This window comes from Caenorhabditis remanei, chromosome V (genome assembly GCF_010183535.1).
Source record: "Caenorhabditis remanei strain PX506 chromosome V, whole genome shotgun sequence".
NCBI classification, from domain to species: Eukaryota; Metazoa; Nematoda; class Chromadorea; order Rhabditida; family Rhabditidae; genus Caenorhabditis; species Caenorhabditis remanei.
The window spans coordinates 21,028,978-21,050,319 of record NC_071332.1 but is presented as its reverse complement, the minus strand read 5'-3'; the positions used below and the strand labels follow the sequence as shown (position 1 = coordinate 21,050,319).

At 36.8% G+C, this 21,342-nt stretch overlaps 7 protein-coding genes across 7 annotated transcripts; 4 read left to right on the top strand and 3 right to left on the bottom strand.

The window, feature by feature from the left end:
* Positions 1-87: 87 nt before the first annotated feature.
* On the bottom strand, positions 88-1,616 carry GCK72_021742 (uncharacterized protein; the record flags this gene model as incomplete). The annotated part of the gene is made up of 6 exons (XM_053734472.1): positions 88-477; positions 526-652; positions 699-819; positions 866-1,275; positions 1,324-1,503; positions 1,546-1,616. The coding sequence occupies 6 exons, from the start codon at positions 1,614-1,616 to the stop codon at positions 88-90; spliced, it is 1,299 nt and encodes a 432-aa protein (XP_053583385.1).
* A 601-nt stretch (positions 1,617-2,217) lies between these two features.
* On the top strand, positions 2,218-2,657 carry GCK72_021741 (uncharacterized protein; the record flags this gene model as incomplete). Its single annotated transcript, XM_003095942.2, has 3 exons — positions 2,218-2,298; positions 2,353-2,425; positions 2,482-2,657. 3 exons carry the CDS (start codon positions 2,218-2,220, stop codon positions 2,655-2,657), a joined length of 330 nt encoding a protein of 109 aa, XP_003095990.2.
* Positions 2,658-4,335: 1,678 nt separating this feature from the next.
* Positions 4,336-4,730, top strand: GCK72_021740 (uncharacterized protein; the record flags this gene model as incomplete). Its single annotated transcript, XM_053734471.1, has 3 exons — positions 4,336-4,416; positions 4,470-4,533; positions 4,585-4,730. The coding sequence occupies 3 exons, from the start codon at positions 4,336-4,338 to the stop codon at positions 4,728-4,730; spliced, it is 291 nt and encodes a 96-aa protein (XP_053583384.1).
* A 5,061-nt stretch (positions 4,731-9,791) lies between these two features.
* GCK72_021739 (uncharacterized protein) lies at positions 9,792-11,373 on the bottom strand (the record flags this gene model as incomplete). Its single annotated transcript, XM_053734470.1, has 6 exons — positions 9,792-9,964; positions 10,012-10,171; positions 10,236-10,303; positions 10,541-11,058; positions 11,104-11,304; positions 11,348-11,373. The coding sequence occupies 6 exons, from the start codon at positions 11,371-11,373 to the stop codon at positions 9,792-9,794; spliced, it is 1,146 nt and encodes a 381-aa protein (XP_053583383.1).
* An 805-nt stretch (positions 11,374-12,178) lies between these two features.
* Positions 12,179-14,880, top strand: GCK72_021738 (uncharacterized protein; the record flags this gene model as incomplete). Its single annotated transcript, XM_053734469.1, has 13 exons — positions 12,179-12,316; positions 12,361-12,498; positions 12,545-12,943; positions 12,987-13,106; positions 13,152-13,285; positions 13,331-13,400; positions 13,444-13,653; positions 13,704-13,898; positions 13,950-14,071; positions 14,116-14,281; positions 14,339-14,468; positions 14,521-14,712; positions 14,762-14,880. 13 exons carry the CDS (start codon positions 12,179-12,181, stop codon positions 14,878-14,880), a joined length of 2,133 nt encoding a protein of 710 aa, XP_053583382.1.
* Positions 14,881-16,255: 1,375 nt separating this feature from the next.
* On the bottom strand, positions 16,256-17,983 carry GCK72_021737 (uncharacterized protein; the record flags this gene model as incomplete). The annotated part of the gene is made up of 3 exons (XM_053734468.1): positions 16,256-17,024; positions 17,069-17,325; positions 17,369-17,983. 3 exons carry the CDS (start codon positions 17,981-17,983, stop codon positions 16,256-16,258), a joined length of 1,641 nt encoding a protein of 546 aa, XP_053583381.1.
* Positions 17,984-18,114: 131 nt separating this feature from the next.
* GCK72_021736 (uncharacterized protein) lies at positions 18,115-21,315 on the top strand (the record flags this gene model as incomplete). Its single annotated transcript, XM_053734467.1, has 5 exons — positions 18,115-18,639; positions 18,685-18,858; positions 19,826-19,917; positions 19,963-20,680; positions 21,094-21,315. The coding sequence occupies 5 exons, from the start codon at positions 18,115-18,117 to the stop codon at positions 21,313-21,315; spliced, it is 1,731 nt and encodes a 576-aa protein (XP_053583380.1).
* Between the last annotated feature and the right edge of the window lie 27 nt (positions 21,316-21,342).

Below are 21,342 nucleotides of genomic sequence, written 5' to 3'. Positions count from 1 at the left end.
TTTGCAATTCTGAAAATATAGGGTAACACGTCTTTAAATATCTGATCTTTATTTAATACCAAGTAAAAATGAATTGTTACAAAAAAATTAGAAAAAAGACATGACCACATAGAATACAAAAGAAAAGAGAACTGGGAACACAATGAAGATTAAAATACTCTTAAAATTGAACTTATTCGGGATTTCAGATTTTTGGATGACAGCTTCTGCTTGTTTTTTCGATGTTGGGGTGTTCCTGAATCCCCAAGAAGCTGACGTCTTCTTGTCCTCCATTTCCCAACTCTCGTCCTCGGCAAGAAATTTTTCGCGTAGGTTAAAAATACTCCAAAATTCAAAATCCCTGATTTCCGGATACGTGTAGAGAATATCATTCCAGAATGGCTCCTGCATAATCCGACGTGGCAAGTTCTGGTGGTACCAGTAGTTGAACGAGTCCGTGCACTTTTTGCAGAGGTAATCGACCCCACATTTTTCTGCCTGAATTCTGAGATTTCATTTCAAGATACTAGAAACCTTAACACTCACATCCAACTCCCTCTTAACCACCTCCTCATTTTTCGCTATAGTCTTCGCAACCCACTTTCCACACTCCGACGTGTAAACCCAGTCGATTTCTCCTCCATCAATTTCAATGCGTTCTGGCTCATTATTCCTGAAAATTTCAACTAATTAACTAATTATACTGATTATGCGCATACGATGGTTCCACACTTCGAATATGACAAGCAATAATGTTGACATATGAAAGAAAATAATTGGCTCTGAGCTCTAAATGCGACAAGTGCGCTGCAGAGTTATCCATGTGGAATAGTTGGTGTCCTGAAGATTTAAGAAAACGTTATTTTCTTTGCTGAATACAACTCACGACAAGGAATATTCAAACCGGATGGAGGCGTTTTCTGAAGTTCATAAATCAATTGTGGTACCAGCTCATTTTCCACATCAAGAGAAGACAGAGGAAGTCCCAATGCAAGAAATCGAATCATTTTCACTTCTTCCACAACACATAGCTTCTCGATCAATGACTCGATACTCTTTGAATCCCACAGGATCACAAAATCATGAATTCGGAATTTCGACCCGGCCAGCGGTTTTAGTATGAGATCCTCGTGTATTACAGCTTCTGACTTTTGTGGAATATCCCATTCCATGGCTTCGATGATGATTGATTCATGGGCTAGGAGATTTTTGAGGATGGTGAGTCCGGTTTTCAAGACATCAGAAGGCGGGAGGATTTTTGTGGTGATATTTTGATGGTCCCAGGTGTTTTCAGATCTGGAATTCATTTAGAGATCAAATTTAAAATCTGGCTAACTTAGGTACCTCTCCACCAGAATCCCCTCCTTGCACTTTGACAATTCCAATCTCAGAAACTTCTTGATCCCCGTATAAATCATCACCAAACATTTCTCTTGTTTGTATCCAAATCTGACACGTGGCACTTTGAAACACGTGGAATTCACAATGAGACGATCCACATGGGACGTACTTTTCAGAGAGTGTCTGGAAATGGAATTTGGATTGGTAGCTTTTGATTTAAGATACCTGCTCATGAAGTCCAGTTTCTTGACGACATGCCGTTTGATTTCTGCCGGGAGATGATTCCAATTACGCATTGCTATGAAAAAGAAAAAGGGAATAGATTTGTTTTCCCGGGAAAAAACAACACTTTGTTTTTTAACTTTTGACACGTGGAGATTTATGCTTGTAATTCTGAGAATATGGGGTAACACGTCTTTCTAGTCTTTTTATTTTTTAATTTCTTTAATTTCTATCTAACTAAATATATTATCTTTATTTCATACCAAACAAAAAGTTACACATTTAATTTAAAATTTTAATATTGAAAATTGATAAGTTCTAGAATTTAGAGCAAGTCCTTCCACAGATTCGAGCAGCAGCCTGTACGTCGCTCTACAGAAAAAGTGAAACTAGCTTTTGTCCATGTTTAGTTGATACCTACGTACTTCTAAAAATAAAGGTTCATTTCCTCGAAAAGATATTCAAAAAATCAATAGAAGACACAGTTTTGAGTATTTTTTGTGTTCAAACCAATTTTCTGACTTGCCTTCTTCATTGAAATCTTGCACAAGCATTTCTGAAGTTTAGCCTTCTCTCTTTTCAAATAAAATTTCCATAAGAAAGCCTTCCATTGTTAACTCATGACAATAGAAAAAAAAGTATATAAGGTACAGTACCCTCCAGAAAGATACAAAAATGTTCACCAAACTCAAGTTCTTCCTCGTTTTTATTCTCCAAATCCATCTGACTTATTCTCAAGCTCCTTGTTCTCCAGGGGTAAGTTATACATATATATGGAGATTTCATAAATGCAAAATCTGAAATTTTGAGCAAACCTCACCATGTCTCGGTTCAACACCTCCAGCAGCAGCTGATCCTGCTACAACTGGAGGATATTTGAAAGGTAAGATAACTCCACCAGCCTAACATCAAAAAATCTATCAAAATACATTTTTCCAGAATCCTATGACGCTGCGTGGTCAGCCATAGAGAATGGACAAGTTAGTGCACAGGCCGTTATGAAAAGTTTGCAAGATCAGATCCAGAATGCTCCAGAATCCATGAGAAAGCTTCTGGAGGTTCTGCAGATGGAGTTGGCGAGGTGGATGAAAGCGATCAAGAAGAAGATGACTTAATTCATGCTTTTTTGGTTAATGAATAAAATTATTATCAGACTATTCTAAATTTTATCCGGAATAACTTCAATCGACTCAAAATTTGCCACTGCATTCTTCGCTCGCTTGCTCATCTCAACATCTTCAGCAGAGTACCGATTCCTTCCCATCAATCCTCGAAAGGCATTACAATAAACCACCTGAACGGTCAGAACCCATAAACCAGAATTATAAAAGGCATAAAATATATATCTCCGATTTCTGAAAACCTCAAAGGACTGGTCAGCCGCAATAATATTGGAGATAATGCTTAAAATCTGGAAGTTGAATATGGTTTTTGAATTTTCTTGAAAAATTTTCTTAAATAACAAAAGACGTACGACTCCAGCTGAAAAATAAATAAAAGAATTGACAAGTACGCAGGTGTTTTTCTCATCGCTCATTATTCTATAATGTTTCCATCGGATGACTGAAATAGCCAACAATATAATATTCAATGCAGACATAACCAATTCCGGAAAGCTTAGATAATTAGTTGTGTTATAAATTTCCAAAGTTAATTGTACTGGAAAAAAGAAATACAAGAATTTGTATCAAGGAAGAATAACTTACCTCGGTAATATATTATTTCCACTACTATCAACACACCAGAAATCACTCTTAATAAATTTGTGACTCTTGAATTTCTCAAATCAGAAACCAATATTGATAAATGATAGAATATAACAACAGGCACAAAACATGGATAGTAAGTTAGGTATAGTGGAAGGATGAAGAACAGATTGGCCCAGTAATCTTCGTAAAACCATTTTGATTGGATCATCATGAAAAGTATGGATATCAAAGAGCCATACATTAGTCGATGAAACAAACGGAAATGAATAAATTGGTAGGACTGAAAACTAATTGTCAGGAAAAGAAAATAGCTTTTTTTACCTGTTTCTTGAAGATTTTCACCATATAAAAAACAAGCAGAACCAATAGAAACGACCCATGAAAAACTGATATATCATTAACTGCGTCACTTAAGTCATTGTAGAATAATGAACTATTATTAGAAACAGAATTTAAATTTAAATCGCTGACATTGTAAAATTTATATTGGATGTATACTTTCATGGTGATGTAAGAGTGAGATTGAAGGTAAAATGAGTTCAGAAGGGGTGAGAGGGGCGTTGCTGAAGAATTCAGCTGCTGTGACGCGCTTAGAGATGTCAAGAAGTTAAAAATTCCTTATCGGGAAGTCGGAAGTCGAAATTTCCAGCAATAGGTACGTAGGATGTGAAAGGTTGGAATTACAAAGAAACCTATGAAGTTATGCAATTTGCTATTGATATAAATGGATGTACACACTGAATTCTTATTGGGACCGATGTGTTCAAGTTCAATACTTGGTCTTTTCTGTTTTTGCCTCAACAATGTGTTCTGATGTTATTGTAGTCAAGATGTGCTCTTGTACCTCGTCAAGGAAGAAAAATTTCTCGAAGTTTGGCCTTACACATTTCCATAAGAATAATGTTATGTTTCGCTATCTTTTGTTATCGGGTATCGGTCTCTATCTTGCACAATTTCTGAAGTTTAGCCTTCTCCCTTTTCCAATAAAATTTTCATAATAAAGCCTTTCGTGACTTTTCATTGTTAACATGACAATAGAGAAGTGGTGTATATAAGGTACAGTTCCCTGCAAAAAGATACAGGAATGTTCTCCAAAATCAAGTTCATCTTCATTCTGGTTCTCGTCATCCATCTGGCATATTCTCAGGCTCCTTGCTCACCAGAGGTATGTTATACTCTTTAATTATATGGAACAGACAGACGTAATTCAATTTTCAGCATGATCCAGATTGTGCCAACTCCGCTTCATCTCAATGCAATGTTGTGATAGGCCAAGTGATCGGTAAGATTATCACCAACCAGTCATCTCTCTTGACATCTCAACTTATTTCAGGTGCCTTGAAAACTGCCATATCGGCAATCTCGACTTTTCAGAAACAAGTTGATGGCCTTCTCAAATGCACACTGGATGCTATGTCGAATCTTATCAAGGCGATAACTTCTTGGTTGATAGAACAGTTGACGGGGCTGAACATTTAATGTGTTTATTTATCAATTCAAATGTCAGAAATAAAATTATTGAATACCCAGAATAATTTATTTTCTCAAAATATTTGCCAGAAGACCGATTTTTTCCGGAATGGACCCCGATGCAGCATCTGAAATCAAGAAATTCATAAACCAGAGTACGAGGAAAACGAGTCTATTGTCCCAAACAACTTTAAATCGTTAAACTACACAAAGAGAAAAATGCTCTGAACATTCATGGGAGTATTAATTAGAAATTTATTTCGATATCATATCTGTTTCTCTCTCTCTCTCTGTTATATAGAGATTCTTTCTGCCATTCAGTGTAGCGGTATCATCATCTTTATTCAGTGTCACTTAGACATCATTATGCCCAATAAACATAGATAAGAGAACCGACCAAGACTGGTCGGTGGCAGGGGTTAAATACAAATGTCTTATCAGTTAGTATCGGGAGCTGGTCACTCTATGGAAGGTGCTAGAATAAGTGTTTACGTCAGAGGAACTCAAAGAACGTTACGGGGCATGACATCCCCCTTCTTTTGGGAAAGCTCGTCCCGAGCGACTCAAATAAAAAAAGCTATAGGGAGATAAGTGATACAATATTTTAAGTAAGTAATTCATTTGATGCAGCGGTAGAAGTAGTTGATGTTGATGTATTTGTCCAATATGAGTTCATTTCCATTTCCAACTTCTGTAGTTTCAATCCTTCTCCAAACCTTGATGTTGTTGTGATCCTCAGCTTCCGATTACAAACCATCCTGCCTCTTGTCGTTGTTAATGATTCAATGTAGCAATGACTCCTTGACACAAGTTCCAGATGTTGTTGAAAATGCCAATGATCTTTTCTGTAGTGTCACGTTGAATCGAGCCATTGTTGGTGTCCGCAATGTTGCTACTGTTTGCCAAGGTTGTAAAATACAAATTCAGCGTTTCGTGTCGCCATTTCTTTGTTATCAGTCAGAGAGTTTTCATAATTTGCCAAGAGCACGTCTTACGTTGGCAAGTTTTGTTTTCAAAGATTTCATCTCGATGGATGAATGAATTGAAATACTTTGCTTGCTAAGACTGAATAATCGACAATCATCTTCTAACTTCTGATCTGTCTTCACTGAATTTTGACTTTTAAGGCAAAATTCAGTTAGACAAGGTCCGTCTTACACCATTTATAGGGGTATTAAACGGTTACCTTTTTTTTTGGTCAGGTTCCCAATGATTTGTTTTCCGTTAGAAAACATCATTGCATATCTCATCTAGTTCTTTAGTCATAACTTTTCCGTACTCGAAATCTTGACTCGTTCTTTGAAAGGAGTTTCGATCTTACTCGCCACATCAGGTATTTACTGTTATCATCTTCTTTGAGCATGACAACTAAAACCAATTGTTTTCTTCTCTGATGTGGATTGAATCTTCTCAAAATTATGAATTTCAAGATATTCCAATACAACATGATTCTCCTTACTTATCACTCATTGATAAGCTTTTATAGAGTAACGAGCTTCTTTCTTCAAGCTTCGCCTCATTTCATTTCAATTATTTTTTTTTTTGCACGAAGTGAACATAATCATGTTGAACGAGCTTGATGTCATTCCTGTCAAAGTCTTTGCTTTGATAACGAGCATTTTGGATATCTAGCTTCACTCTGAATACTTTTGTGGCGGACTAATAAGATGTTTTGATTATAAAATGATTTCTTAGTTCACTAGCTCTTAGAAAAGCGGAGGATTGGTTGACTTTTGCATTAGAGGTAGTTTCTGAGATTTACCAGCTCTGACAGTAGAGAATGGAGAAAATACTGTCACAGGTGGAATCTTCTTTTTTTCTTTTACTAAACCAAGCAATTTGCTGTTGGGTACTCTTTGGTAGCCTAGCAATTGGTCAGAATTGTAAAGAAGAACTCGTCATTTCAGAATCAGGCTTCGAACTCTGCACCCTTGTTCACCATGAGCAGTATACTCATGGCGAAGGTGGTACCTCCATGTTATATAGAGATTCTTTCTGCCATTCAGTGTAGCGGTATCATCATCTTTATTCAGTGTCACTTAGACATCATTATGCCCAATAAACATAGATAAGAGAACCGACCAAGACTGGTCGGTGGCAGGGGTTAAATACAAATGTCTTATCAGTTAGTATCGGGAGCTGGTCACTCTATGGAAGGTGCTAGAATAAGTGTTTACGTCAGAGGAACTCAAAGAACGTTACGGGGCATGACATCTCTCTCTCAACAGGTGCATTTCAAACAAAAAGGAATTCAGCACTTACCCACATTTCTCGTTTACATGTCCAATGAAAATCTATATCGAGCTTCTCTCCAATTACCTCCAACCGGAGGAATCCGATAGTACTACTACCAATCCCCGACTAGCGTTTCTCCCTTTCAGCAAAGTTCTCTATGACTTACTACATCACTCTTGGCTTCATTTGATTTTGCTAGGGTTTTATTATGTAAAAATTTTCAAGCAAAAGGTTGGTCGAGTTCTATATCAAGGTTTCAAAGTTTTCAGCTTATTCAGGCTAATCAATTCCATAGTTTCAAATTATTCCACATACTTATGTACTGCTCCATTCTATCCATCACGCCTTTGATTATTCATTACAAGTGGAGATTTGAAGCTGGTGCCTTCTTATTACATCTCAATCCAATATATCTCATGGTACAGGTTTATCTGGTGCAGGTCCTAATTTTTTTCCAGTTATCAGTTATGATAATTAATCTGAACAATGGAAGGATTAGAAAACTTTTCATTGCAATTTCAATTTTGTTGATTATTTTTGATGCGGTGTGTTATAAAGGTAAAGGGAATGATTTTGGAGTTGCTTTCATAATTTTGTTTCTTTTTTTAAAGTTCAACTGATTTTGGAGATGTATGGAACAAAAGTTGACCTTCGCATCGTTGAATCAATTTTTCATATCTTGAATTTAGTCTTACTAACGATTGCAGTAACTCGTTGGAAACTTCATAATGAAAAAAACACCTGCATTCTTATAAATTGTATCCTGCATGTTTTCACTGGAATCGTAAGTTTCAATGGTATTCAAGATTATATTTAATTTCGCAGGTTCTGAAAATATTCTGTATCTTTCGTGCAGTTCACTACAATCAAGGCTATACTATCATCGTATACGAGAAAACTATTCTATTTGCATACTACAGCCCTGGCCTATGGGTTGTATCTGTTTATATTTTTTATTGTGCTCCATTCCAGAAATGGATCACCCGTTCAGCCAGGCCTGATGAATTAGAGATGAGCAATGTGAACAAAAATGCAGTCATTTCTTTATGAGAGTCTTCTTTATGAAATTAATAAATGTCATAAAGGAATTTAGAAGGTTCTGAAGTGAAAATTGTGGTTAGACCGTCAAAAACAATTTGAAAGCACTTACATACAGTTTTCAAATAAAAAATATCCTCTGATGAAATAAAACATAACGTATTGCTTTCATTTTTCACACTGTATGAAGATTGGCCTTTTATCAAGTTTACTCAAACCTTTTTGAAATGCTGGAAATGTTGTGAGAGGAAATGGTTCGAAATCTTCTGGAAAACGGGTCGGAGAAAATAATGAACATATTGAATACATTATTCAAAACAGCTTTCGAAGATGTTTAAAGAAAGTCTAGTCAAGGAAAAGCCTAACCATCGCAATGTTTTTTTTAACAAAACTGATGCAGATAAACACTTGTTATCTGACTTTCTATTCTTTTCTTTGAATTTCGCTTTGGTTTCGAGGTCCGATAAATTACTTTGTTTTCCGCAGTGATATCCAGTAGCAACTTATTTCAATATCATATATTTTTCTTTTCACTCTCTCTAGACAGGTGCATTTCAAACAAAAAGGAATTCAGCACTTACCCACATTTCTCGTTTACATGTCCAATGAAAATCTATATCGAGCTTCTCTCCAATTACCTTCAATCGGAGGAATCCGATAGTACTACTACCAATCCCCGACTAGCGTTTCTCCCTTTCAGCAAAGTTCTCTATGACTTGCTACATCACTCTTGGCTTCTATTGATTCTGCTCGGTTTTTATTATATAAAACTTTTCAAGCAAAAGGTTGGTCGAGTTCTATATCAAGGTTTCAAAGTTTTCAGCTTATTCAGGCTAATCAATTCCATAGTTTCAAATTATTCACATACTTATGTACTGCTCCATTCTATCCATCACGCCTTTGATTATTCATTACAAGTGGAGATTTGAAGCTGGTGCCTTCTTATTACTTCTCATTCCAATATATCTCATTGTCCAGGTTTATCTAGTGCAGGTCCTAATTTTTTTCCAGTTATCAGTTATGATAATTAATCTGAACAATGGAAGGATTAGAAAACTTTTCATTGCAATTTCAATTGTGTTGATTATTTTCGATGCGGTGTGTTATAAAGGTAAAGGGAATGTTTTTGGAGTTGCTTTCATAATTTTGTTTCTTTTTTTAAAGTCCAACTGATTTTGGAGATGTATGGAACAAAAGTTGACCTTCGCATCGTTGAGTCAATTGTTCATATAAGACCGGCAAAATTTGAAAATTTCATCTTTTCATCTTTCCACTGCCACATTCTCGAAGTAAATGAGATTTCACAGGTTTTAATACAAACAAACTATTTTGATCTACAGATGTGGATTACTAGAAGAAACACCCAAGTTTTGGGTTCTCAGATCAGTATTTCGTTTATCAAATTATTTTACTATTTTTATTTGTTTTATTATTGATATTTACCTATTGAAATAACAAGAGTTAATATGGGTCAATGGATGTTTGAGTCGGTATTAAAAAAGTGCTTTATTTGAAAAAAACAATAATGGGTATAATTCAATACATCAAATAAAATTCCCATTTTCGTTGCATGAAATGGAACTGGGGGAAATCAGAAAAAGAAAGGAAGAATTATTCAAACGTGGACTAAGGAACACGACGCGTGGATTCCCATTTTCGTTGCATGAAATGGAACTGGGGGAAAACAGAAAAAGAAAGGAAGAGTTATTCAAACGTGGACTAAGGAACACGACGCGTGGATTCCCATTTTCGTTGCATGAAATGGAACTGGGGGAAAACAGATTGTGTTGTGGAACTTCACTGGTCTATTTGAGATGCATGAACAGTCGGTTCTTGTGGAGTTCGGCCGGCATTTACTCCGTTCTGCTCTAAGTATCGCAGCACTGTCATTTGCGGGTCTTGATCAATATTGAGAAGTCCAGCCACTTTTGGAGGCACGTAGTTAATCTCCATAATCAATTTATTGATTGCTCAAAGTTTCTCACAGTTAACATTGCCAGTGAAAAATGAAGCTAACCTTTCTTTCCATAGTTCGTCGAGTAATGTTCAAAATTTGTTCCGTTTTCTTGACTCAAAATAATTGAACTCTGCTTCAAAAGTTTCTGAATTTTTGATCCTACTTCCGTGCTATCTGGCTGTATTATGGTCGGATAATAGGAGGACGAATAGTATTCTTCCTGAAACAGAAAACACATTTTTGTTGAATCAAAGATGTACAACTTTGAATAATTTGTGTGAAACGTGTCCAATATCTGCTCCAACAAGCTGAGTAGAATTCATAGTCAAAGATGACGAATAAAGAATTTTATCTGAAAAATGGGATAACAATATTATGGATACGTAAAATCCCATACTGTCGTCATTCCGGAAAATGTTTATGATGCCATTTGAACACAGTCCTTTGGAACGATACATAAATTCCGTAATTTTAGAAAATTCGTATACAGTTGGAAACGGATTAACATGAGCAACTGATGGCATTGAACTCAAAAATTGTACAAAATCTAAAAATAGAAAATTGCGAAAAAACCTTTCGGGAATCTAACCTTCTGGATCCTTAACGGTTTTATCCGAAATCGTTTTGGAAACTAATCCAAAGTGGCCGTCCACACTCAAATGAGTGTGGCCGACCGATGGATACACAAGTGTCACTTGCCGGAGGTGCTTAGTTTTTGTAAGTAAAAAACCGATTCCTCCGAAGAACGCAAACGATTTGTTATTACGAGAGCTGTCCATAATGACAAAAAGAGTGGAGCCAACCGATCGAAGACGAGAAATTCCATCGAAAAGAATGGAGAGATTATAGTTGGAGTCGTGATGGAATACCCCCTGTAAAACGGGAAATTCCATGTTTCGGAACTTGTTTTCTCCTTGCTGCTCCGATAGTTGCACCGTTGACAAAGTCATTGCTAATCTTTCAGCGTCAGAAATAGATTTCGGTCGGTTCACGAGGAGAGGCAATTTTGTACATCTGTTGGACATTGCGTCCATAAGGACCGCTGAGATGTCCGTGTCTGGGTCACGACTTTGTCGTGTTAAGCAGTCAACTACAACTCTCTGTTGACTGAAAAAGAAACAACGTTTTGTGGGATTGAAGATATATCGTAACCTGACAGCCAAATGATGAAGCTTTTGCATTCTTCCCGCTTCCTTCCTTTTCTCTTCCGAATCCAACATTACCATCAGCTCGGGTAAAGTGCAACAGGCAATACATCGAGTCAAAGTATCACTTTTTCTTTTTTGAATGGGAAGATTCATCTTTTTCTTGATAATTCCGATTGGAATCGCATTTGAGTCGCTCAAAGGCATTCTAAAACGTTTGACTTGTTTTGGCTTTTTTCAATGTAACCCACCTTGATGAAAAGTTTGGAGGCAACATTATTTTGCTGAGCGAATTAAATTGCACGATTTTCGACAAACAGTTTAATGAATCTCCCAAAGCGCTTACTGTCTTTTGGTACCAAGGACGAGATGTGTAGTTTATGGTGGTGTTTGATAGTGGACGGTTCAAAAAACTGAAACGATACTGTATCGGTAAAAAAGCGGGGAAAAAATTTTACACATGAACACTAAATCCAAATGTTCGTCCAATTACAGTAGCACATGATTCGACTTCAAGATTGATTGGTGTAAACAATATTTTTTCTTCAGATAACCTTATCAACGAGGAAATGAATAATTGACGGAACTGACGGTTTCCAACGTTTTCCAATGAGTTGAAGAATTTCATGTAATGGTACCGTGCTGTTAAAATGTCCAGTCTAAATTTGAAAACATCAGAAAGTAGAAAATTAGAGTAGCCATACCTTGTCAGAAAATAAACACATTTCTTTGCGCAACAATCCGATCCTATCACATTTTCTGATGGGTGGGCGTGAGAAGGCATGGCACGTTCCAGAAAATTTTTTTCATGTTTCAGCAGCTCATCGAGTGACTGAGCTCAAAAATTTTGTGATTTTTTTTTCAACTTAACTTACTATTTTCTCATCCATTTCGGGGAAAACTTATAAGAAAAAACCAAACGTGTGAATTGAAGCAAGAATTTGTTGGCAATAAATTCAATACCTAATTTTCCTTTAAATAAACCGTGACCTTTTATGAAACACACATATTTGGCATAACGTGGTATCCACTGTTTTTTCTTGGGAAATTTAGTTATCTTTCGTCTCCACTCTTTCTGCAATATGTTGCAAACTAGAGTAATTGGAAACACTATCGTTTTGTCTGCTAACAATTCGGTTGCTATCTCCCCAACTCTCTTCAAAAACCCACTGTTATTGTACGTGAATCTTAAAAAATTCAGGACGACTGATTACGAAACAGTAAGTGTAATTTTCATCTTACAAATCCGATAATTTGTTTGAAGGTTGACGTTCCTTTGGAAGAACAAGATACGGAAGTATACTTCAATAATAACCATTTGTATCTCACAAACTTCATCTTGGATCAAACTGTTCTTCCCAGTCCTATCGATATCATCGCTGCGACTGACCTCAATGTCCAGGTTAAACAAATTTGAAATAATCCGGTTAATTTCGTTTTGATTTCAGGTTTATATTTCTGGGAAAAAATTCAATTTTTCAACCCAGCAGTTAAACCAAGATTTTAGTTGTAAGAAATTTTACTCCGATATGTATCATTCGTTTCGGGGAGTTCGCACCGAAAAAAGCAGGAAGAGAAAGATGTATGTCGAGAATACTGAGAGAAATTCATCACTTTCGGCGTCTTCCGAACTAGGTGTGCACACGTACCAAGGATCAACAGTTGAGTCGTCCTTGTCTCTCGAAAGCTTGGGAGAAACTGTTCCTCTCTCTAATGTTTCTGATTCTGCTTCTCCACGAGATGATGAGAGTGTAGATGATTTCTCAATTATCACGACTGAGGAGACTCCAACAAATTCCGAGCGCAACAACGTAGAGCAGGAAGAACCGTTCCCAGTCAAATCTGTTGTAAGTTGATTCGGATAAAAATCACACCCTTCTGTCTTTCCAGACTAAAGTCAGAAAAACCATTTTGGATACACGTCAAACTAAAAAAATCGAGATCGCATTTTATAAAAAGAAAGTGATTTCACTTCAAACGGAGTGCTTTGTGAAAACTACAGATACCGTGGTTAGTTTTAAAGACAGATGGGCTCACAAAAATTGCTAATTCCAGATTTTCTCGGATTCTTTGAGACCAACGAAACAATACTCGAGTTCTGACGTAATTGTGAATAGGATGGAAAAAGAAATCTTAGATAATGGGAATGGGCAACTATCCACCTGCGATCCAATTGTCGTAATAGAAAAGTCTGTCAACAATAATTTTTAAAATCTGAAAGTCTCTTTTTTCAGAGATGGTGGTTTTGATGTGTTGTCCGGAAACAGAAGAGTTCATGCTTTTAAGAGAGCGTTGTCCAATAAAGTATGTATGAACAACTAACTGATATAATATCATGGCGATTCAGATATGGGTTTCCAAAATTGAGGAAGCCGATCGAACAAAATTTTTGCTGACGCAGTTTTTTGGATCGAAATGTGATAACGACTCGGACACGTCTAGTTTGTTTAATATCGTATTAAAACTGCTCATTTACTTGGAGTTACCCCTGAGTACATTGAAATCGTGGTCTCCATGTGAGAGAAACCAAGTATTCTGTTCTCTTTTTAGTAACCAGGTTAGTCAATGCACGTTCTTTGATTTTTAAAAACCGTGATCTCTTTTCAGACAACAACAAGCTTGATACTTGAGATTTCATCGCACGAGGAACTGAAAGAAGCTGTAGTTCACTTATTACAAGAAAAAGGATGGAGGTTGTCAAACAGAGTGTGCAAAGTTATACTTATGGTCCATAGACGAAATCCATCGGAGGTTATCAACACTTTGAAGAAAACGTGGAATTCAGAAACAGAATTGAGAGAAGTATGTGCCTCTGTTAAACACGAGCGTAGTTGTCATGAACATCATTTTTAGAATCTCATCTCTATACAACCAGACGTAATGTTTCTTCTCGAAGAAAAAAAAATAGAATCATCAATTGCCAAATCTCTGGTTCTCCGATATGCCGGTGATGCGCTTTTTTCACAATTCGTGAGGTAACTTCAAGACAATTTTCAGAATAATTCAAAAACAATTCCAGACATACAGATCTACGATACATCAAACGGTCTCAGGAAATATCAGTCATAAATAAATATGAAGAATATAAAAAGAAGTTTGAGAAGTCGAAAGTCGGAACTCCAATCAAAATAATAACGGAATGCGTCGATGAATCCGTTTTTGATATTCTGGTCACAAGCAACAAAGTAATAAATAAACTCCAACCTCCAAACTGGGTCCAACTCGTAAACTTTATTTTTAAGGAAACAGCGGTCGCTACACTTGACCGGTTTGATACGGTATTGGTCCTACTCTTTGGATCAACTTTGCCGACGACTACAGAGTGTACAATAGTCTTGCCTGATTTTCTTGGAGTTGAAGATGAGTATGGAAGTGAGACTTATTACCAGAATTATTTGCTTTTCAATATCTTTATTACTTTAAGCACTCAACAATCACGTTACATTGTCACTATGCATTAAAGTTGACGGACTCTTATTGAATCAACATGAGGTGACAACTTATTTATTGGGACATGGAGTTTCGAACAGAACAGTATTCACTCTTTCTCAATTGAAGCCACTATCTCAAAAACTGAAAAAGTATTTTTTCCACTTTGGAGGCATCGTTCAAGAAGGTGAGTCCGTATCTTTCCTTGATGTAACCACAAATATCTTCTATTTCAGAGTTATCCCTACTGTTGTTCACAGAACAAGCAGTTTGCATATTTGAGAAACAAGAATCAAAGAAAAATATAGAGAGACGATTGAGAGACCAACGGCATGCATCTCAAATAGACCAGTGAAGTTCCACAACACAATCTGTTTTCCCCCAGTTCCATTTCATGCAACGAAAATGGGAATCCACGCGTCGTGTTCCTTAGTCCACGTTTGAATAACTCTTCCTTTCTTTTTCTGATTTCCCCCAGTTCCATTTCATGCAACGAAAATGGGAATCCACGCGTCGTGTTCCTTAGTCCACGTTTGAATAACTCTTCCTTTCTTTTTCTGATTTCCCCCAGTTCCATTTCATGCAACGAAAATGGGAATCCACGCGTCGTGTTCCTTAGTCCACGTTTGAATAATTCTTCCTTTCTTTTTCTGATTTCCCCCAGTTCCATTTCATGCAACGAAAATGGGAATTTTATTTGATGTATTGAATTATACCCATTATTGTTTTTTTCAAATAAAGCACTTTTTTAATACCGACTCAAACATCCATTGACCCATATTAACTCTTGTTATTTCAATAGGTAAATATCAATAATAAAAATAATAATAAAAAAAATAATAAAAAATAGAGGGAAGCACTAATGAAATTTCATTCCAACCAGTTAGGACTGGTAGCAATCTCATGAAAATCGAAAAACAGCAACTTTTCAGCAGAAGTGGGGCAATATGAGCAAAAGCCTTCAAATCAGATAAAACTTCAGAGTGAAGCTTTTTTCTGTGAAAAAACCTCATTTTTATGAAAGTTCATGATCGCTCATACTGAAAAGTCGAAATTTTCAAAATTTGCCGGTCTTATATCTTGAATTTAGTCTTACTAACGATTGCAGTAACCCGTTGGAAACTTCATAATGAGAAAAACACCTGCATTCTTATAAATTGTATCCTGCATGTTTTCGCTGGAATCGTAAGTTTCCATGATATTTAAGTTTATAAATTTTACAGGTTCTGAAAATATTTTGTATCTGTCGTGCAGTTCACTACAATCAAGTACAGCTTATCATGGTATACGAAAAGACTATCATATTTGCATACTATAGTCCTGGCCTATGGGTTGTATCAGTTTATATTTTTTATTCTGCGCCATTCCAGAAATGGATTACCCGCTCAGCCAGTCCTGATGGATTAGAAATGAGCAATGTGAACAAAAATGCTGTCTTTTCTTTATGAGAGTTTTCTTTATGAGATTAATAAATGCCACTTCAGTTAAATGGAGTATCTTCTTTGTTCACTTTCGAAAATATCAAGGATCCTTTCTTGTTCAAATATTCCAAATCTTTCGTAAAATCCAAATGAAGATATTGATTAGTTTTCTCAAACCGGAAATACCAAATACTCCTTAAAAAATCAACTGCTCGATAAGGTTCCCCTATCAGCACATGAAGGTTAACAGTTAGCATTGATTTTGTGAACGCAATTCGGAATTTTTGGAAGTTCGAGGATTTTAGAAGGTTATGAAGGAAAAGTTGTGGTCAGACCGTCATCGAGAGCACTTACAGTTTTCAAATAAAAAATCTCATCTGATGAAATAGAGGGAATCAGAATATCCACACGGGCGGAGTGAACTATTCCCATTTCTTGAATTGGTGTAGAAATCTGGATGGTGTTAACAATAAGTTCATTGGCATTCTTCCACTGTGACAGCATGGAGAGCTCATCCACCTCCAGAAGCTTCTCAATAACTTTCTTGTATGGATATCTGATGTCTAGAATTTCCAAATTGCACAGGTACGGTAACACTCTGATCACATCTCGCTGCTCCACACTTCCAATAATCAATTTCTTCACCTTTAGAGGCTCTCTAGATGTAAAAGGGAGCTCCAGAACACTCAAGAACTCCAAAGTGAGCTCAGATATCTCTCTGTACTCTAAACTCGGCCTTCTCGAGTTTTCACGAAATGAATGAGGAAACGAGAAATCCAAAACAAGCTCTTCAATACGATCATTTTGATTTTTCATAACCAAATTGAAGTCGTTGCCAACAACCGCCCATAAATTTTCCCCTTCCATATACTTTTTGCCGCAATGAACTCCACAATTCCCATCCCAATCTCGGTATTTTTCATATCGAACTTTTTTGTATCTTCCGCTGTTCAGGGTGATAGTAGTTTGAACGCTTCTGTCACTTTCCAACGAAATCGAGTATTTTGAAATCCGTGGGCATGGTTTGAGCTGATCTACACAATCTCGAATACCATATGAGGTTTTGAGTAGTCTTTGGCTGAAAACATATGTTTCCACAGTTTTTTAAAATAGAAATCTTACATTTCAAAACACTCCAAATACTCCAGAACATTTTTCATAATCAGCGGATTCTCCAGAACCAAAAATGATTCTTTGTTTTCAATGGGAGGTTCCTGTACAGTGGACTCTGGGTCTTCTACTTTGAACATAAATGTAATATTCTTGAAAACTGATTGATTTAATTCTTGAAATGGCAATTTGAAATAGTTTTTGAGATTTGTTCCACAACTTTTATAGTAGACTTCTATTCTGTAGAATGACGTGGATCTGAGGAGTATCTGAAAATGATATATTAAAGTTTTGTTTAATCGAAAAACTCACTTTTTCAATTACATCCAAGTTCTCTGCTGACAAATCATACAACCAAAAATGCAACTCCAGATTTTTTCGCCCATTTGTCCATTCTTGAATAACCTCTAGAATTCCAGATATTTCAACACTTCCCTCCCGATGTCCAAACGCAATCTCGATAAATTTTAGAGCAGACAAATCCAGTAAATTTAGAATTGTAGCTGCTTGCCTTATATCAACCGTCTCCAGAACCACAAGATATATTTTCAATTTTTGTTCTCGTTCTCTCAGCGATGCAGCCAGGCAATCAATAATCCGACTTATAACTGGATCTAACCGCGACTCATTGTATCCTTCATCCACATCAAAATAGTTGTTGGACTTCACCACTAGACTCAACAAACAACTCTTTTGATTTTTCACCAATAACTTCAAATCATCGATTAACACATTGAAAAAGATATCCTCCACTGTCTTCTCATTCCGCTCATATTCCACAAGTGTAGACCCAGCAACATCTTTATATTCAATTTTCAGAGAATTCGGAGGGGATTTTAGTTTTAGAATGATAGAACTGCAGTTGTAAAGCACATGTATAGTAGTGAAGTTATTTTTCTGGGTAGCAGGGAACCATTGGTAGGACATTTTAAGAAAGTACGTATTGTGAAATGGTCTAGGGAGGAGACAAACAGAAAAACGTCAGGTGACATTATTCTTCTTATCATGTTGGTCGACTTTTTTCTCACTTTAAAATTTTGTTTACCTCATTCAGCGCTATGACCATCACTGAATTACTCCACCAACAATTTTCTTCTATTCAAATTCTTTACAATAAAGAAAAACTCAACCTTGAACTAATTAGCTGTGATTACCCACCTACAGTCATTGACCTTGGATATGATAAGCTATCAGATCGTTTCTATGAAAATCTTGAGGGTGTCATAAGGAATCAGAATCGGGTAGTGGACTTTATTGTACTGTGCTCAGAGAAGGAGGTTTCAAATCGAATCTTCAATACACTGGAGAAATCTCTGAAAATCTTGACTACAAGAAAATCTCCTTTGCGAGTCCGACATCTATCCCTACAGCTCAATTACATGAACCAAGTGATCCATATCGTCAAGCTACTGGATCCAGAAACTCTCCAAAGTATAGAATTCTGTTTCAATCATGGCTCCAGTTCCCAACTGATCCATATCGAGCATGTGCTATCATTAGTCAAGTGGAATAGAGGGGATCGGTTGAAGTTGGTCTTCAAGTTGAACACATTGACGGAGAAGAATTTGAAGTCGGTGAAAAAGGTAAGTGGCACTGATCAACTTATTTTATATGTACCTAATTGTCAGATTCTTCTGGAACACCGGGTCTTCCAGGAGCTGGAGATCCACTACCAGAATTGTGTGAAAAAGAACTTGGAGGAGTATTTTGGGGTTCCTTGCCAATGTGAGCCTGGAAAATTTATAAAATTCGAGATAACAGAGGAATTGTCGGATGAATTACTGTTGGCAGATGCGATGGAGGTATTTTGAAGAAAAATCAAGCTCTTATTGTTATTATACCCAAAACTTGTCTAAAAAAACAATAGGAAAATCAGGGCTGTCAGGTAAAATTTAACAGTTTCTGGCATTTTCAATAGGAAAAACGTAGCATAACCTCCATTAAAACCCAAAATGGCCTAAAACTCTCAAAATTGGGATTTCTAGACCATTAAACCCAAAATGACCTAAAAAACTCAAAATTGGGGTTTCCAGGCCATCAAACTCAAGATAGCCTGAAAACCTCAAAACTGGGATTTCTAGGCCATCAACCCCCTAATGGCCTAGAATCCTCAAAGTCGGGAATTCTAGGCCATTAAACCAAAGTTGGCCTAAAATCCCTTTAAAATTTGGATTTCTAGGCCATCAATCCCTTAGTGGCCTAGAAACCTCAAAATTGGGATTTCTAGGCCATCAAACCCAAAATGGCCTAAAAACCTCAAAATTTGGAATTCTAGGCCATCAATACCCTAGTGGCCTAAAAACCTCAAAATTTGGATTTCTAGGTCATCAAACCCAAAATGTCCTAAAAACCTCAAAATCGGGAATTCTAGGTCATCAAACCAAAGGTGGCCTAGAAACCTCTAAATTGGGATTTCTAGGCCATCAAACCCAAGGTGGCCTGAAATCCCTAAAAATTTGGATTTCTAGGCCATCAATCCCCTAGTGGCCTAGAAACCTCAAAATTTGGATTTCTAGGCCATCAATCCCCTAGTGGCCTAAAAACCTCAAAATTGGAACTTCTAGACCTTTAAACCCAAGGTGGCCTAAAATCCTCAAAATTGGGATTTCTAGGCCATCACACTCAACGAGGGTGGCCTAGAAACCTCAAACTTTGGATTTCTAGGCCATGAATCCCCTAGTGGCCTAAAAACCTCAACATTCTCTCCCCAAGTGTCCTAAGAACCTTAATATTAGAAGTTATTCATGTCTATACCCCTTATGCTTTCAGAAACTAACACTAATCAACCTTCTATCCACCCAAGCACTGGAAACACCGGTTATCATGCGCCATATCTCTCAATACCTGGAGTTTTTTGATATGTGAGTCAAACTCGTTAAGACCTCCATATCTATGTATCTTTCCAGCCAACGCCTTCGAAAAACCACCCGTGGAATCCGCAACTGTATAGACTACATCCAACCGGACTTTCACATTTCAGAGTACACTATTGCGTTCCTGCTTGAAAAGAAGCCTTATACCGTGGTGAAGACTAGAAAAGGAATCTCGAAAACTACAAGATACGGGAGAGATGTGAACTTTGATATCAAGAGTTCCCAATGTAAAAAAGCGATTTCACGTATGTTGGAGGACTTGGAGACTAATTTAAAGAAAACATGCATGAAAGAATTGCAAATTGTGTTTTCCTACGTGGACTTTATTGAGTATGACCCGTTGGTTTCTTTCAACAAGTTTTTTCTGGATCGGTTCAAAATGATTCTGGCAAAATCTGAAAAACCGCTGAAAATCGAGAAATTAGTGATGAAGTGTGTAACTCAACGAGAAGTGATGCAAGTGTTGCCATTCCTCGACTCAAGTCATCTGAAGACTATAGAATTACATGACCCGGATTCAGAATTTCGGAAAAACTATGGTTCCCGTTACGAGTATCCAGAAGGCCTACGGAAACCATTTGAAGTAAATGAGCTTTGTGAATTGGAGCAGTGGAAGAATGCAGTGGGGGAATTGATTATTTATTCAAGGCCAATTAATATGGTGGTGAGGAAAATGAATGTCTGCAACTACTCAAAAGTGAATATTACGGTGGAAAAGATGTCTTCACAAGATATACTTTATTTGAAGGGGGTAAGTTTTCACAGGGGAAGAACACTGAACTTTTACTAAAAATTTGACCATAGGTAATTGCGACCCTGAGGATTCCAAATCTGCAAGAAAATTCTGCAAAATGGTCCAGTGGACCAAGTTATAAGCCATCAAACTTTTCCTATGGTTAAGCTACCGATAGCTACGGGGTAAGGTTGTGGCGGACACTTCGGCAGACCATGTGTCTTGTGGTAAAAAGCTTAACCATAGAAAACGTTTGATGGCTCATAACTCGGTCCACGGGACCAATTCGCAAATTTTTCTTGCAGATTTGAAATCCTCAGGGTCGAAATTACCTATTCTCAAGTTTATAGTGAATGTTCAACTCGGTTCGTCGTGTTATTCCCTAGTCAGATAAATTTTAATTTTTATTCAACATAGAGCCAAAATTTCAGAACCTTTCAATGCAATCATGTCTCCACTTCTACATCCAATTCAAAAAATCTGTTATAAAACCCAACAACCTCTACAACCTTATCGGTGCACCTCGCCGAAGCTATGGCGTGGAACGCGAGTGGTGTTTCCCAATCTCCAATACCACTCATTATCTTCATATGGATTTAAGACAATATTTTATTGAGGTTCGTCGTATTCCTTATGGCGTTAAATATTATTAATGTATGTTATTATGTATGTACATTCAA